The following is a 19,357-nucleotide window of genomic DNA, read 5'->3' as shown; positions in this document are numbered from 1 at the left end:
TCTCTCAATTTCTAAAACCCTAGCTTAGCCTACACTACTCCAAAACACTCATACACTTCATATTTCTTGATCTTTTAAGTGTTGTGAGTATTTCTAAACCTATTGTGCTTAATCTTGCTAGTTAGAACTCTCACTTGTATTATTGTTAATTGATTTTCTTTGAGAGTTTAACATTAAAGTTCTTCCACCGATTTCATTTGATAAATCTTGTGTGGGAAGACTTTGAAGGTTATGGTTCTTACAGTGTCATTGCAAGATACCTAAACCTATATTTTGTGTGTGCAAAAATCCTTTTCAAAAAGTTAGTTTTTCAAACAACTCCATTACTTTGTATATTGAAATATTTTATTGAGTTTGTTTGATTCAATTTGCTTAGCATATTTGAAACCCTGGTCTGATTTTGTGTTATTCACATATTGCGTTTCAAATCTTACTTGGATATACACTCTAGATTTGGACTAATAATCTATACTTGATTGAGTGTTTAGCACACATTAGAGTACTAAGCATATTTACATATCATTCGTGCTTGCAATATTGATTGAACTGTATTGGTACACACATCTGCTTGTGTAGAAGCGTATTTTCGTGTACAAATTTTATACACATTGGTTGTATTCCATGCGCGGGCCTGAAGAGGGAGACTAGTCCTGTTGAATAGTCCCGGACTGGCATAGACCTAGTTAGGAAAGTTAGGTGCGCCATCTTGTTAAGGCGTGTTGGTTGAGGCTAGCCCATTGAATTGACTTGATTGTATAGGTGCCGCTCCACCCGTTTAAGTGAGTATTATAGTGGTAATCCTTATGCTAGTGTAGTCAAGGCAGGGACGTAGACAATTTGGTTGAACAACCTCGATAACATATTGCGTGTACTGTTTACTTTTCGCACTTTACTTTTACTGCATGTGTATGTTTATTTGTTGATTGCGTAGACTGACTCTAGGCTGTGTTAAACTGTTGATAAAACCAGTAGACCTAGGCGATAAATTTTAAGTACCCAATTCACCCCCTCTTTGGGTTACACTAAAACTAACATATAATTATCATATTAATTTATGTCAAAATAATGTTCTTAATTTAATTTTTATTTTAAATATTAATTTAAATTAATAGATGATTCTTCTTCATTCTAGAATTAAATTATGTTCAATAATAATTAATATATTATAATACATAATAAAATAATATATAATTATCTTATGATGCATTTTAAATTAGAAAATAGACATTAAATTTTCATATATTTATAAAATTGGCCCTGCCCACAAATCGTGCAACTTATAAGTCGCCAAAATTCGATTTTAAATTGTTTCTCAAAATTTACTATTTGAGAGCATGAATTTAGAACTTTAAATTTAAATTTGAGTGAATTTGAATAAATTTCAATACAATTACACATTACATCTAATTTAAATTCAATACAAATCCAAATCAAAGGTACTTCCAAACATAAGGTCAAATAATTTTTTAAAAAATGAGTCTAGAAAAGTACTTTTTATAATGAATTTTTGCTATAATATGGACTAAATGTTACATTTTTTTTTTCCTTTTTTGTAAAAATACTTTTTTAAAAGGATAAGTGTTATAATCATTTCTAGTTTATAAGTGCTTCCAAATGAGACAAAGCATTTTGCAAATGAGTGGAGCAAAATGTTGGGGGACAATCTTGGACTTTTAAACATAGTTATATATATAGTGTGCGATCAGTCTCATATCGTTTCTGTAAACAGTTTCAAAATCAGTATAAGATCCTCTTAATTCTTTTTCTTTAACACCTAGATTTTGAAAATGAACTCTCTAACATGGTATCAGAAATGGACCTTGGAATGTTTGACTCCTCCGTGGGTTAAACTTCTTCTTACCTCATTTTTTTTATTGGCTCGAAAGGGAGTATTAGTGTGTGTCCATTCCCATATCGGATTTTAAGGATGAGTTCTCTAACATATGTGTGTGTATATATATATATATATCAATTGAACATGATTAATTAAAAAAAATATTTTGATAAAAAAAAGAAGAAAAAACTTGAATTTGAGGGCAATAAACCATTTAAACGAAGGACACGTCAGACCCTTTATTTTTTTACCAAAAAAAGAAAACAAATAAAAAAAAGAGAAAGGGGCGCCCCACACTGCGCATGCAAATTGAAACTTGGTTTGATCCGGCCCCAGCCTCCTCCATCGATTTCGCGCTTTTACCCGAAAGCGGTGGGCAAGCAGTAAAATCGGGAGCGCCAACATCAATCTCCGCCCCAAGAGGCCAAAGGTGAAACAATAGCGTTGTTTCCACTCTTGGTCATTCCTCGTCCGTTTCTATTCTCCCCTTTTACCATTTCACGACCCCCAAACCTCTTTGTGGCAGAGTTCGACCTATCACCATGGTCGCGGCCTCGATGCACGCTCTCTGTTCTTCGAATCTGCCCAAAAGGTTTCGGCATTCTGCCTGAATTCAAGCTCTATTGAATCGCTTTAATCTCGTACGCCATGGAAATGGCTTCCAGTCCTCGAACTGTAGAAGAGATCTTCAAGGATTACAGCGGTAGACGAGCTGGCCTTGTTCGTGCCTTAACCTATGGTGCACTCCTATTTCAATTTCTTGTTTCCCTAAAATCAAAGTCCCTCGTATTTTGCCCTCTAAAAATCTAACCTTGGTGGTTTTCCTTTTTTGATGAATTGCAGATGTTGATGATTTTTATGGCCTCTGTGATCCAGGTAATCTTCAGTTCTCTTTCTCATTATGTACTTGTAAATCAGTGGCCTTTTTTCTTTTCTGATGCAATTGGAAGTTTTGTTTTGTTTTTTTTTTTAAATTTTTTGATAGGGAATTGGAAGTTTTGTCAGTTCTCTTTCTCATTATGTACCTGTTATTTAGTGGCCTTTTTTTTTTTTTAATGCAATTGGAAGTTTTGTCTTGCTTTGTTTTGTTTTGTTTTGTTTTTGTTTTTTTTTTTTTTGATAGCGAATTGGAAGTTTCGTTTGTTGCTATTATTATAAAAAATTCTCTGTTGTTATTCGTGGAAAGGTTGGAAAAGAAAAAATTGTCCTCTGTTTAGGCATTGGGCTGGAGTTTTAAGCGTTTGAAAAATTGTTTCCTTTATGGTAGGAATTATGGAAAGCTTAATTGAGCTTATTATTTGTGTATTATGGTTCCCTTCTATGGGAAGGATTTACTGTTGTGAATTGTCATTTCTTTTCTTTTGCGCTGGGTTTCTCAGCGACCTGGCTGAGATTTAGGACTCGGTTTCTTTCGCATATTTTCTGTATTCTTCCCTCATGTTTATTTTGTTGTGTCTATTTAATGCTTAGATAAGGAGAACCTGTGTCTGTATGGACACCCAAATGAAACTTGGGAAGTTACTCTTCCGGCAGAGGAAGTTCCACCAGAACTTCCTGAACCTGCACTTGGGATTAATTTTGCAAGGGATGGTATGAACCGTAGGGACTGGCTGTCTCTGGTTGCTGTGCACAGTGATTCATGGTTGCTTTCTGTTGCTTTTTATCTTGGTGCTCGCCTTAACCGCAATGAAAGGTAGATTACTTTTTTGTTTTTCACATTTTTGGTGAATTTCTAGCTATATTCCACATCAATTGGATTGATGCTTTTGATGTTTTTTCCATAGTATTCTCAAGAAAGTTCTTCACTCAATTACTCCATTTTCATGTTATGAGCACATGGATGAAGTTTCATTTTAAGATATTCCCTTTTATTCTCTTCATTAGTTATCTTTCTGCAAAGTTTATATTGTTCTCAAGTTATTTTCTGGAGTAAAGGTTTGTAATGGCATTTGACATTTTGACCTGCTACTAACATGCACATTTATTTGTTTTTCATGTAATGAGTGTCCTGTTGTTTATGGATTCATACAATTAAACTCTCTCCTCCTCAAGTTTCTGGTTTGATTGGTTATGGAAATAATAGTTGCCAAAGCACCTTGACGATTCTGGCCTTGGTCATTAGCTGCCTTAGCTAACATTGGATTTATGCCACATATAACATGTCATGCATATGTTTGGCATTTATATTACTATTTTTTTTTATAGATGTTATGCTTTCTAGAAGCAACTTTTTATTCATAATGAAAATAATGAAGAGAGTTACATCATGAAAAAAGTTGCTTTAACAATATATCATCTAAAAAAATTTACATACTAAAAGGGGCAAAACAAGGCATTACTTTTAGATGCAGCAGTAAGAAGATGAAAATATCATGTTGAAGTGAAAATCAAGATAGGTTGTTGTGGAGTAGCCTGTTTGGTGATTTTCGTGAGATCTGGGTTTGTCCTTGCTGATGTGGGAGCTTTTTTGAATTTGGGAGAGGTACGAAGAGGGTTTGCAGTAATGTTCTTGGTTTTCTGTTCTTTGGGTGTTATGGAATGAAGAGATGAGAATACATTTTTTGGACACTCATTTGCTTTAGGAAAAAAAAAGTTGGTATCTTAGCATTGCCTTGGGCTATTTTTCTTTTAGTGTTCTTGGCAGGGTGTTTCTTGGAGGGACTCACAGCTTGGTTGGAGGGCCATTTTGGTTAATATTTTTTGTTTATCTAAAGTTTTTGCTAGTGCTCTATTTTTTGGGGAGTTTTTCTTTGGGGGGATGCTTGCCCTGCCATTAAAAAAGAAAGGAAAGAATGAAATCTTGGTAGATCATTAATGCCAAAACAGTATAATATGACTCAAATAGATAGAATATTAGGACAGTCTGGAATTTAATTTACTAGCTTTAAAGTCCATATTAAATTGTTTTATGTTGAGTGGCAACTGTAGCGAGACAGTAGAAACAACATTGATTGCGGGCATCATTAAATAATGTTTTTGTTTATACTCTAATCTTCGTAGAAAAAAATTATTTATTATTCTTGTTAATGGAAACATTAGGAAGTAATCCCTTAACTGCAAAGGAAAAGCATTTATTGGTGTATTAGTATATGAATTTATAAATTTTTTCTAGATAAAATTTAAATTTGCATGGATTGATGAAGTGATTTACAGACAAGAGGTTCGAAGTTTATTTTATGATGAACTATGGTTTTTTTTTTTTTTTTGTGTTCTCCTCCCTATCCCTTGCTTGGTGGCCATGATGTTGGCAGTGTTGCACAATGTAAGGGTAGAGTTCCAGTATTACTTGGTGAAATTGGAGGTTATTAAACAACACCCTTTAGGTGGAGGAGGATTGGGGGTTAAAGATTTAATATCTTCCATTAAAGTCTCCTTTGGAAGTGGAATGGAGGTTCATGGAGGTCGAAAGATCAATTGTGGAAAATCATTAAGGTGAAGTATGGGTTAGAAGAAAAGAAAGTTCATGGACTACTAAAGAAAGTAGAGAACCCTACGGAGACGATGCTTTCGAAGTGGATTAGGAAAGGATGGGAACATTTTTTTTTTTTTGCACATGTGGCTTTTAGTGTAGACGTTGGAGAGAGGTTGTTCTTTTGACATGACAAATGGTGCTTGGAACATGCTTTAAAATTTATTCTTTCCAATGTCTTCAGTTTGGCTAGGGACAAGGATGCATTGCTTTGTTCCTGCATAACCAAAACCCAAAAATGAGTTTTTGGCATGTTAATTTTTGAGAGGCATGTCGAGATTGGGAGTAACAATTCGTTGTGTGTTTGTATAAACTCCTGTGTGAGATGAATATCAATCTTCAAAGGGAGGATTGAGTTGGTTGGAGGCCAACCACGGAGGCAGCTTCACAATGATGTCCTACTACAAGAAGGGCGTCCGTGCAGAAGAGCAATAAAAACAACATAACTTTCCTTGGAAGGTTTTTTATAAATCATCAAGCCCTAGCAAAGTTGGTTTCCTGCTCTTGGAAGCTGGCGGGGGAAGGATCTTAACAATTGATAACCACCTGAAAAGGGAATGGATCTTAGCTAATATATTCTATCCGTGTAAGGATGATAAGGAGTCGGTTCAGTGTGGCTTCTTGCATTGTCAGTGGACTAGAGATTTATGGGATGTGGCTTCAAGTATGCTGGGTCTACATTGGGTGATTTCAGGTTTCATTATTCAAGAGGTTTGTTGTTGGACAGGGATCAAGACTCGTAAAGTTAGAAAGAAAGCTCTTAGTTTAATCCCGCTCACCATTTTTTGGACGGATTGTGTGGAGGGAAAGAAATAGAAGGTCCTATTAATGCACATGGATTGGCACACCCTTGGTGCCCGTTGTTTGTCATTTATCTTTGCTTAGTAATAAAAAGCATAATTTATCATTATTTGTAAATTTAATTACTGAGCAAAAGCTGGGCTTTGTAAAAAAAATGAGCTTAGCATGTGCAAGACCAATATGGAGGAATTTTCTTATTATGATCCCTGCACTTGAGAAGTTGAATTCTTTAGTCCTTTGATCCGGTAGTTTGATTGTCTAGTTAAGATTTTCATTGCAGCTTGTGTGTATTCTAAGCATGATGTTTGAAGCCAGTAAATATACGGAATGAACTGATTTTCTAGTTCTAAAGTTATTAGTACTTTTTTCCAAGGTTTATGGATTTAAAAAGTTATTCAACTCAACTTTTACACATTGGTACTGGGATGTCTATTCATTTCAATGATTCAAATTTGTATAGCAGAGGTTATGAAAGAACCTGAAGGTGTGACTTGCGAAGGCAAGGTGGAAGGGGTTTAAATTGTTGAACCTTAGGCATCCTTAGAAACCTTTGACTATGGCTTTATTGTTTGTCAAGTTCTTCTTCTGGTCCTATGTGCTTATTGATGTCCTGGGCTTGAATTCTTAGCTGTGGTATTATTTCCAATGCTGGCTGGAAGCATGGAGCATTGCAGATGCAGTCCATAGGGTGCGCAAGAGCTTGAGGTGAATGCACTACATGAAAGAATTCTGTTATGCAACCTGTGAGACTGTGTGATGTGCCAGACATCACCTTTTGGAGTGCATGACATGCGCACGTGGATCTTAATGAGTGCACAGTGCTTCTCAAAGTCTGCTTGGAAAAGCTTGATAGGGTGACTTACAATTTAAAAACTAAGATTGATCAACTGTGCTTGGAAGACCAGTTTCATGACCCACTTGAAAATGTACCACATTGACCCTCCAAGGGAAGATGGAGGGATTTATATACCTGAAACTTAGGTATCCAAGACAACTCAAGCATGGAATTTAGGCCTCCTTGTTTGGTCTCTCTATTGAGAGGTTCAGGATTATCTAAGGAGGGTCATCTGTCCCTGTATGAGTTGTGACAAAATCTTTCAAGGTTTTGAGCCGCATAAATTGCAGATGCTATGGGGAACATTGGAAAAACAAACAAATAGTTTGAATCATAAAATTAGTTGTGTAGACGTAGAAATAAGTGTTAGTTCAGACTAACTAGGGATCAAGTGAACCATGCATACTTCTTTACTCATTAAAAGAAAGGTCAAATCTTGTACTAATACCTGTAGAAGTTGGTGTTTCTTTTATGTTTAGTGGTAACTAATGGTTGTGCAAACATGCAGTAAATATTTTGGGAGCTTTAGCCTTGTTGAAATGTAAAGTTAATTTATTTTACAATATTGATACTTGATGCAACAGACACTTATGAATAAAAATAAAGCTGTGAAGCAAGATATAATTGAATATAGCATACTTTGTAGGTTTACCAGATGGTTAAAGTTTTTGTCTACATTTATAAATCATCTCAATGTACAAATGAAAATTGAACATATTGATGCCTAATATGGCTTTTTTAAATGCAGTTTTTTCATTTCAGATGCTGGTTGAAGCTTTGGAAATGAGTTTGTCTTCAAAGTTTAAATCACTAGATAATCTTCCTTTCAGCTTACTCTCACCGCCATTTGTCCTAACTTCTTATCCTCCCTGATCAGGCAATCTCAAGCATCTTATCCAACAATTGTTGAGCTTCAATATTGTTCTTGTTGATTTCTTTAGGAGAGATGGCAGTGGATGAAATACCATCCCCTTTAAATGGAGATGTTTGCTGTTCAAAAACCCATCCCACCATAGGACCACATTCCAAAGCATCTAAAGGAGACACTGATGCATGCAAAACGTCACTCATCATCTAATAAATATGGTTCACGGCCTACTGCTTCTGAAATTCATCCAATGACAATGGACCATCATCACACACACACACTCCTGATCAAAATCACTGTCCGTTTCGTCTTCATCACTCCATTTTCTATTTCCATAAAAAACTAACCCTTGTGATCCTTTTATCCTGAACCATCACTCAATATTGTCAAGTTCTCACTAATAGAGTTAAAAATTTTGAAATACCTTCTCCTGAAGTGTCACTTAATATTGTCAACTGTCAAGTTCTCCCTAATAGACAAACTATTTTTATTCTTTCTTGTTAAAAATTTTGAAGTACTCTCCTCTGGATTAAGTTGTTTACACTTTGCGCTCGAAAGTTTGTACATAAACCTGTCTGCACAGCCTATGATGATTGTAAACCTTAGTAAACCTAGCCACTGATGCATGATATCCAGCACTGTTTCCTGCACCTTGAGTCTTACTTTCACTGTTGTACTTCCCCTTCAGATCCACTAATACCAATTCTGTTTTCGTAGAGTCACCAGTAAATTTAATCCTTTCCTTACTGGGTATTAAAGCTATGACCCCTGGACAAAAATCCAGGGTCTGAAATTTTCTAATAGCAAGATGACTACTGGTCGGAGAAGAAACAAATTCATTGTTACTGTCAATATTGCCTCTCACCTGAGAGAAAGCCTTCACTGGAGCTCGAGACTAAATCAACCCACAGTTACTTTCCTTTCCCAATTTCATTGGAAATTTGATAACTGTCTCATTTGAGATGAATGCCTGATAACTTTTGAAACAGGCCTGTGGGCTTGGCCTTCTAAACTATCCTGGCCAGCTGAGCCTTGAGAGTGATGAGCACATGCTGCTCCAGCCATAGTTGTTAAAAGCGCGCCTAGGCGTGAGGCGCAGAGAGGCGAAGAGGCCAGCGCCTCATCCCATGTGAGGCGAGACAACCTGCAAGAGGCGCAGAGGGGCGCCAGTCGACGTGAGGCGCGCCTTGAAATTTTTTAGCCTATTAAATAAGGAAATAGTTAGAGGCCAGAGCCCTAGCCCTCATTCGATTCCAACCAACAAGAGCCCTAGCCCTCTTCGACCCTTCAAAGCCCCACGACCCTTCGCCAGTTCGTCTTGCACATTTCGAACCAGCAGGAGCCTTCGAACCAGTAGCGTGAGTTTATCTTTGAGCCTTCAAACCAGTGGGAGCCTTCGAACCAGCAGGAGGCTTCGCGAACTCATCTTCGAGCCTTTGAACCAGCAGCGTGAGTTCGTCTTCGACATTTCAAACCAGCACGACCCTTCGCGAGTTCGTTTGTGAGCCTTTGAACCAGCAGCATGAGTTCGCCTTCGACATTTCAAACCAGCAGCATGAGTTCGCCTTCGACATTTCAAACCAGCAGCATGAGTTCACCTTCAACATTTCGAACCGGCAGTGAGCTCGTCTTCGAGCCTTTGAACCTTCGTAAGTTGTCTTCTTTTTCTTCTTGTCCAGTTCTTCTTTTTCTTCTTCTTCTTCTTTCTGCTGCCTGCTGCTTCTTCTTCTTCTCCTCCTCCTCCTTCTTCGTCTCCTTCCTCTACTCCTTTTCAGTTCTTCTTCTTCTTTCTGCTGCCTGCTGCCTGCTGCTGCTTCTTATAATATTATATGTAATTAAATATGTAGTTTAATGCAAGTTTATAACTAATACATAATACTTTTTTTTTACTGAATTTAGCTACTGTTTTGTAATTTGTTTTGTACTCCTTTATTTTTATGTTGAACTATGTTGAATTGTTGATGCTTTTGGCCTTGGCAATTTCATTAAATTTCCAATTTTGCTATTGAATGTTTTGGCATTTTAAATTCTAATATTACTAGATATTCATATGTTCATATATCAATTACCCCAAATAGGCATTTCACAGCATTTTAATAGTTGTGTGCCTCGGCTTCAAATACCCTTTGTGCCTCGGCTCACCTTGCGCCTCTGACTACTATGGCTCCAGCTGAGCCTTGAGAGTGAAGAGCACTTGCGGCTTGATTTAAACCACTACTCTTTCGACTTTTTGGGCCTGAATCTTTAAGTTTGGTGCTTATCCCAATAACTAACCGACGGACCAGACTTCCTGGCAAGTTAAGTCCACCAAATTTTTCTCGCACCAAAAGAAAAATTAAGGAAAAGAACCAAATGATTCCCCTTTCTTCCTTCTCTACAACACCAGAAAGTCATAGCCACCTGTCCTCCTCAGCCACTGACTTCTTGTGCGTAATAAGCTCTTATAGAATATCACAAGAATTGCAGCACCAGCCACCATTATCAGTTGATAATGACCGATAAACTCCCTTAGCCACATCTTTCAAGCCAACTCCATCATTCACAGTTGGCAATTCCTGCCCTGCTGCACTGAACCTTCTCAAAATCCGCAAGTGATTGCAATACCTCAATGAACCACCACCGCCATCCCCACCCCCCCCTTCCCCCACAAACAAAAAAAGAAAAAAACTGGAAGCTTTTCAGACCCCAGGAATAAACACAGAATCTTTCCTTCTCATATTCTGTCCCTTCCCTTCTTACTGTCCATTCCCAAGTCCAAAATATATAGTTCCTTGTCGACTGATGAAATAACAAAATTTGCAAAAATATTTTTGATTAGTCAATTCAAAGGAATGAATGTAGATGAAAGACACACTTATAATAAGTGAGCTACCACCAAAAAAACCCTATCTGCTGATTTACTTGAGGATTTTCCTCTAAATAAAAATAAAATCTCCTCTTCAATCTTCTCCAGCTTCGGATTGAAGGACTTGCCTCTGATCTGCACTGATTCCTTATAGAGCCCCTGTGATAGCAACTGAACTGCATCATTATGGCTGAACGGCAAGTTTGAGAACCACTCATGGATTCTGTAATGATCAGTACCGAGTCACTCTGTCTCACTAGTTATGGTAGGATTTCACACTTTCTGGAAACAAATGAGTTTAATGGGTATTAGGTTTGTTACTATTTGAAAATTGTTGAATCTAGAGAACTCATTCTATTGGTTAGAGTTACAATACTTGTATGAAATATTTTATGTTGGGGAGAACCAGGATCTAGTAAAAGACACACACCCACCCACCCACCCACACACACACTTGAGAATGATTTGCACTTTTGTGGGGTGATGTTTTCATATTTGGATTAACCTAGTTGGTGGACTTTCTTAAGAGGTTTTTCAAAGTTCTTCCCTAAGTTTTGATTTAGGTCTCCCTTATATCTCCCCATTATTTTGCCTTGGATTCTTATGGCCCATTTGGTTGAGGATCTAAAAGCAAGTTTTCGTATTGTTTTTAAAAATGAAAACAAGGGATTCTATCATGTACTTTTTATACTCAAAAATGCATTTGGTTAATTGCTTTTGAAACTGTTCTCAAAAAATTAGAACAGTAAAGCTGCATCTGGTTAAGGATGATTCAAGTGACAATTTTTTAATAAAATAGTAATAGAAATAATAATAATTGTTATTAATATTATTAGTATCTTTATCACCATTATAATTTAAAAAATTGGTTATACCCTGTACGCTATGTCTTCATTGCATCCGGAAAACTCTATTCAAGAACCCAAGAAGCACCTTAAAATCATTTCCTGAAAACGTTTATATTTTAGGGGTATTTTCATATAATTTCTGAAATCAGTTTTTTGAAAACGCTTAGCCAAACTTGAATTCTGCCTATTTATTTGTATCCTGCATTTCTGGATACAGAAAATTGTATATGAAACCTTAACCAAAAGGACCCTTAAGTTTCATAATCAATAACAATAAGGTAGTGTTTGGGAGCATGAATTTCAGAAATTTGGATTGTGTGGATTTGGAAAAAATTCAATACAATTTTGTAGTGTATTCTGTCCAAATTCACAAATCCAAATTCAAAGCCTGAAATCCATGCTCCTAAACGCAGGTTAAGTCTTTCTGTGATGTCAAGAGATGATCTAAACAGTATCAGTGAGTCCCTTCCTTGTGGAGTACTTTTTCTTTCTCTAAAAGTAAATTCCCTTTTTCTTTTTCTCCCTAGTATTCAACTTGAATTTGGTAAAATGAACCATATCTCTCTCTCTCTCTCTCTCTCTCTACTGGGTATTTTTTCTTTAGTATCTATACATGTACAACACTACTCTCTGTCAGTCAGCATAAACTCATGCCATGATTGCTATTTCAAGATGTGCGTGGGTGCAGGGTGTTATGCTTTGGTGTTGCCTACCAGATTATAGAGTTTGGTTTCATAATTATAATATTTATGGATCTTAAATACGCAAACATTTTTTTTAGATGAGTGCATGTTCATGGCTGCATGCATGGAATTGTGGGTATGTCCATCATACTGCATGGCTGCATGTGGCTACAGAAAAAGGTTGCCAGTTTGATTTTGTGCCATTCCTTATGAACCATGGCCATGTGTGCCAAAGAGTTGGAAGGGAAGGGAATGATCTGTTTGTTGCCTGCTTTCTTTGTTGTTGTTTTGCAGACCAGAGGGCATCCTGATATCATGTTCTAAGGGTTTTTTTTTGGTACTTACTTGGGCTTATGGATCTTACATTCCATTAAGCGTTAGGCTTTGTTCATAAGTAATTAATTGTGTTCTTTTTGACTTGGCAGAAAGCGTCTGTTTAGCTTGATCAACGATCTGCCCACTGTCTTTGAGGTTGTCACAGAAAGGAAGCCTGTGAAAGACAAGCCCACCATGGATAGTGGAAGTAAATCCCGTGCTAGTACAAAGGTGTGTTTAGTTATCTTTTTTGTTGGAGACATGTATGGTATAAGGTGAACTAAAGCTTGTAGAGCGAGCCTAGATTTTAAAAATGCTTTTCCCTCTTGAAAGAAAGGAATTTTTTAGTTTTTTTCATTGATCCCTGCATTTTTTTTTTGCTTGCTATTAAACATATTCTGCAAGCGTTAACTAGGATCGTTTCCCCTTTAGAGATCAAGTGATGGACAAGTTAAAGGCAACCCGAGACTTGCAGATGAAAGTTACGAGGAAGATGAAGATGAACATAGTGAAACCCTTTGTGGAAGCTGCGGTGGAAACTACAACGCTGATGAGTTTTGGATTGGTTGCGACATTTGTGAGAAGTGGTTCCATGGAAAGTGTGTGAAGATTACCCCAGCAAAGGCTGAGAGTATTAAGCAGTACAAATGCCCATCTTGCAGCTTGAAGAGGGGTAGACAGCCGTAGTCACTGAAACCAATAGAGGCAGATTTAACAGGGTTGTTTTGGTGAACTGACAAAAATTAGTATAGCAATTTAACATTTTAAAGCTTGTGATAGGTTTGGATTTGTAATATTTGTCTATTACAGATGCACTGTCAAAAGGGTTGAAATCTGTTTTCTTGCCCTCAAAACCCATGGACCCTGCAATTTTTTTTTTTTTTCCTTCCAGTTTATGGCATGCTTGAATAACATTTGCTTGGTAGAATGCACTGGTGGTTCGGATTTTATGATTCTCAGGCTTAGAAAATTTCACTCTATAGCAGCCCTGCACAGCTGCTACTCATCTCAGTCGGGTGCAGGTGATACATTGCCCATTTATATTGATCTGTGGTTTGATGGTCTGATGGGAAATGATTCTGAAAGCCGAAACAAAAAAGATATGCCCCCCCCTCCCCTACCTAAAGCTTTGTTATCGTACTGGTTGATCTAACTTGAAAGTTTTAAGCTTAAACTGAAACGTATCCCCAACAGTTATATGTATGACTTGAGGTAGCAGAACAGGTCAATGTACCTAGTTGTCGGATTAAGACTAGCCAATGGATAAAACTATACATGTTAAAAAGGGTGGATATGGATTAAGATTGTTAGGGTTAAAATTAATTAGGTTAAAATATTTGATCCATTTATGATCTGCTAATATAGAATATTTGACCTATTTATGATGCATACATATTTAGATGAGTAAACTCATTTATCCAATTTATTTTAAAGCATACAAAATCAATCGTTGAATGCAAGGTGAAACTTTTCAAACATTATTGTTGCATCTTCTCGTCATCATTAAAGGTTCTTCGATAATTAAGTAATTATGTGCATTTATGTACATATTAATAAGTAATTAATAAGCATGTGTGTATGTTTGTCCATGATTATAAAATTATATCCATATGTTTTCAAATTATAGCATTAATTATGTAATTATGTTGTTTGGTTTCAAATTATAGGTGCAATCAATAATATAATTACATATGTACATAATTACGGATATATCTAAATCGAACTAATTACATGATTATGTACATGCATGTATATTAATTAGTTTGAAAAATTAAATCAGATTAATTACATACATATATAATTGTGTAATTAATTACGTACATATTTAAATTGAATATTCCATAACTACAAAATCATGTATATAAATTTTCAAATAACAATATTAACTGATGTATGTAGTTTAATTTGAAATGATATGTTGTGTTGCTAAGACTATAATAATAAAGATCTATATTTTTGCTAACATATTTAAATCAAATCAATTATTTAATTATGTATATGAATGCATATTAGATGGTTTGGATAACCAAATCAAACCAATTATTTATATGTATAATTATATAATTATGCACATAACTGAATTGAATTGCCTACAATTAAAAAATTAGGCATGTAGACTTCCAAATTATTGTGTTAATTACATAATACATATATATATATATAAAATTTAATTTCAAATGATTAGTATAACTAATACTATAATTACATAGCTATATAATTATGAACATATCTAAATTGAATCAATATGTAATTATATATATATATATATATATATATGCATGTTGCATACAAATTGTTAGCTTTGGTGTATTCCCCAGAAAAAAGGGGGGGGGGGGGGGTGAATTGGAAATTTAAAAATTCTTCCTAGGTTTAGCTAATCTAGCAGACTATTTTACAAACTTAGGTTCTTTCTATGCATTCACAATCCTAAAAAAAATTCAAATAATAAACATAAACATACAGGAACAGAACGTAAATTGTGGAAAATAAAATCAACACCATATATGTTATCAGGTTTGGCCAATACTGCCTATGTCTCCACCTTTAACTCGCAAGTCCGAGGATTCCACTAATGCTCACTTAACGGGTGGAGCGGCACTGGTTACAATTAGGTCAATTAATAGGGTTGACCTCAACCTACACCTTAACAGGATGGTGCACCTAACTTTCCTAACCGACTCTAAGCCAATCCAGGACTATTTACCAGGGCTAGTCTCCCTCTTCAGGCCCACGCCTGAAGTACAACAAACAATAGAATTTTGCGTATACGGAAATATGCTTCTTACATTAAGCAAATATGTACTAATATGCTTAACCAAATAATGTACTCACATATGACAGGATATTAAGCTCAAGTGAGATTTTGTTAACCACTGTGTTAACTTTCAACACAAGATATATCAATGTGTGTATATGAGAGTGAGACTTTTGATCTTAAGCTAATATGCTTCTTGTGTGAATAATCTAACAGCCTCTACAACCCTATATAAATATCACAAAAATATTTCTCAAATATAAAGCACAGTAGATAATAAGGTTTTAAGCTTGCTAAAGATATTTTCGTCAATACACAAATCAAACTTATGAATCTTGCAATGAGGATGTAAGATCTTAAGCCAAGCAAAGATTTTTCCCAATCAAATATTTATGAGTGAAATATTATGGGAAAAATCTTAAGCAACTCTCTAAAAATCAATACATAAGCAAATATAAATGAGAGAGAGTTTGAGCTTGTATGAAGATTATGTAAAAACAATCTCACTCAAAATAAATGGTTAGATGAGTATAGGAGAAGAGATTTTGGCAATGAGTATGAAAAATATGGAAGTATAAATGATTTTGGCCAAAAAAATTTTCAGAGGATTTTGGCTAATCTCAAAACCCTAATCTTGTGTTAATTTTGCAAATGAGGGCCTATATATAGAATTTGGAAAAATTATAGACATTGGGGACACGCTGGGTATTTTAGAAAAAAATTAAGTGAGTTTAATTAAAATTAACCCAATTTAAACTCGGTAAAAATTGGGGAACCCAAGAGGGTCAGTCGACCATCTTGATGATTCGGTTGACCATGGTGCCCAGTTCGGTCGACCAGGGATAATTTTAACTACGAGTTCGGTCGACCAGACTTGAGGTGATTTCTGATCTCCGAGGTTTGGTCAACCAAGGTCTTTTGAATTTGAAGGTTGGGTTGACTAAAGCGTTGGGACATCCCCCGAGATGGTTCGGTCGACCAGAGTGTTGCAGCTCATTTATGGTCGGTCGACTAAAGAGTCAACTTGTTGACCCCAGGGAGGTTCCGCCGACCGAAGGTGTTCTGTATGTTTTGGTTCGATTGATCAAACATACAAAAACTGTGTATTTAAGTTCTGATTTCTATATAAAGTCACCCCTTCTCACATAATTCTCATTTCTAAGTTATAGGAGACTTTTCATGTGATATTTTGGGATCATAAAGTCAATCTAAGGTCTTTGAGAGATAACCCCAAAAATCTGGCGTCGGTCGACTGAAGGGTGCCCTAAGGTCATTCGAATCCTTATGGTCATTCGAGTTTATTAGTCCTATCATGCACGCAATGCATTAATTATTATAGATCATATAAGATTACAGACCCAAAATGATAAATATAAAAATATAATACAACTTGAAATATAAATCGATCTTCATGCATGGTTCCTTTGCAATTTTATGGAATACACCGGGATATGCTCGTTTAGGGGCTCTTACGGCTTCCACATTGCATCATCATCTTTGCTAACTAAAACATAAATCTACTCAAATACTCAAAGCACACAGATGAGATACTGTGGTTTATCATAATCAAAACAGGGATCTGACAAAAAAGTCGACACAAATGAATCAAACTAATTGCTTATATTTATAATTGCATAATTACAAATATATCTATACTGAATTTTTCATTATTACAAAATTATGTACATAAATTTTCTGAAATAACGTCATTAAGTATGTAATTACGTAGTTTAACTTCAAATGATAGGTGTATCAATAGTTAATATAATTACGTACCTATAAAATTACGGACATATCTAAATTGAACCAATTATGTAAAGTATATACATGCATGAATATTAATTGGTTTGAAAAATCAAAGTAAATCAAATTAAGTACATCTACATAATTGGGTAATTACATATATATATATATTGAATTATAATATTAATTACGTAATTATGTAATTTAATTACAAGTGAAAAGTCTAGAAAATATCATAATCACATACCTAGATAATGATGGACATGCATAAACCGAATCAATTGTACAATTATGAACATGCATGCATGCTGATTAATTAATTTGGAAATCAAGTTAAATTATCTACGTAATTATATAAATATTTAACTGAATAATATATAATTACACTACACATAGATATTCAAATTATAATATTAGTTAATTACTCGCGATATATTTTTAAATGTGATAAATTAAATAGATGAATTACTATTATAATTAATAAGATTAAAAATTTAATGGGTTGACGTGTTAAGAAGGTACACTCATCTAACTCATTTAATAAATAGGTCCAAATGGGTCATCTATTTATGACCCATATAATTACATTAGTGTATCCTAACACTTTTATTTAGGTTTAATGGATATGAGTTGTAATTGCCACCACTAGATAACACTTAAATTAGCTCATTCATCTATAAAATAGATAATTAAAAAAAAATGTACAAAAAGTAAAAGTTACTGAAATGCAAATGCTAAGGTCAATACGTGTTATAAACATTAAAATCCAAATTAAGGAATGAGAATAAATGCAATAATTTAGGCAAAAAACTGATGAAAGACAAGATAAGAGAGGAACAACTTAGATAGCTTGGGCATTTGAAATACTGACTTAGTAGATACATGTGAGGAGGAGTGAGTTAGTTATTATTTATGATATGAAAAAGGATATGGGTAGACCTAAAATAATTTGGAATGAGGTAGTGAGAAAGAATTTAATAGCTCTTAATCTACTAATGGAATTTGCTTTCAATAGGATAAATTGGAGAAAAAGAATTTATGCAACCGACTCTACCTAGTGTGACTTAAGACTTCTTGTTGTTATTGTCATATTTATTAAATAGATACATACACTTGTTAACAAATTCAACTACTGTTTAGAACATGAAAATTAGGGAATGAAAATGAAAATATTAAAAAATTAGGGGGTGTTTGGTATTGTAGACACCCTAATTTTTACCAAACAAATTTCTGAATACTCGACAAAATAAGAGTTGACCTCAAGTTTTGATGCAAAATTAAGGCCCTAATTCCCCGATCGAGTCCTTTTGATTTCAAGTGGTCAAGCCCCTAAAATGTCAAAAAAAAAAAAAAAAAAAAACAAACTTTTGATTTAAAGTTGAGTCTTGTGAACATTCAAGTCCACATCTTAGGTTTATTCCTTGTTGATTTTGACTAATTCCTTTATAATTAGTTCTATCTAGTTACCTTTGTTATTAGTTAAGTCCCCGTAGTTTCTAAAACCATTATAGGCTAGGCTTTATAGTCCTTTAATTTCAAAATCAATGTTCTTCATAATAAGCCTAAATCCTGTTCTCAATTTTTAGTTTTAATTTCAAAACCCAAAAATTAGTTTAGTTGATCGAGCCCTTTAAGTTTCCATAAGTCTGAGAAGTCCAAACTTGGTATTGAGTTTTCAAAATCTTAAACTAATTTTGGAAATTGGGTCTTAATTTTAGGACATGCCATGTCCGTTATTAAAGTCATACTTATCGGGTTGTTTGGTCAAAATTGGTCAATCCTGAAGACACATTTATTACTTAGAGTCTCTTAAATAAAAATTCAAAATTGGTCTATTGGGGTCAAAATTGAAAAACCACAGGCACTTTATTAGAAAAGAGAAGTGGAGCACATGCCTCCAATGTGGTGCAGGAGCACGTGCAGGGGAAGTCCACTGTACAAGTAAGAAGGATGATATACAGGAAATAAGAAATTCAAAGATACATGGAAATGAAAAGTGTACAAAAGCAAGTTGCAGGGAAGGGGAATCGGGGGTACATTAGCATAATACAGAAAAATAAAAAACAAATAAAATACTATAAAATACAAAAGCAAAAAGCAAATCACTGATTCCCCCACCCCCGGGCTGTCACATGGAGGTTCCCAAAAGCCCTCCATCCCTGTGATACCATCTGGAGTACCTGCGCACAGAAGAGAGAAAAAGGAAAGTTGGTTAGCCACAGAAAAGGAAAATGCAAAAACAAAAGAAAGAAAGATACCATGCCATCCAATCCAGGCTTGCCAAGCTAGAGCAAGCCTAAAAGCCCTTCATTCCTCATCTGCCACCTGGATTTTCCCCTCAATTCACTTGCACAGGAAAGA

The 19,357-nt window shown here is 35.2% G+C and overlaps 1 protein-coding gene across 1 annotated transcript; it reads left to right on the top strand.

Annotated features, from left to right (window-relative positions):
• Nucleotides 1-2,132: 2,132 nt before the first annotated feature.
• Nucleotides 2,133-13,426, top strand: LOC131143509 (PHD finger protein ALFIN-LIKE 1-like). The gene is made up of 5 exons (XM_058091865.1): nt 2,133-2,573; nt 2,678-2,710; nt 3,305-3,527; nt 12,609-12,729; nt 12,931-13,426. The coding sequence occupies exons 1-5, from the start codon at nt 2,483-2,485 to the stop codon at nt 13,183-13,185; spliced, it is 723 nt and encodes a 240-aa protein (XP_057947848.1). The 5' UTR covers nt 2,133-2,482; the 3' UTR covers nt 13,186-13,426.
• The last annotated feature ends 5,931 nt before the right edge of the window (nt 13,427-19,357 follow it).

Source organism: Malania oleifera, chromosome 11 (assembly GCF_029873635.1).
Source record: "Malania oleifera isolate guangnan ecotype guangnan chromosome 11, ASM2987363v1, whole genome shotgun sequence".
NCBI lineage: Eukaryota > Viridiplantae > Streptophyta > Magnoliopsida > Santalales > Ximeniaceae > Malania > Malania oleifera.
Note: the sequence above shows the minus strand (reverse complement) of the source record. Positions and strands in the feature narration are given on the sequence as shown.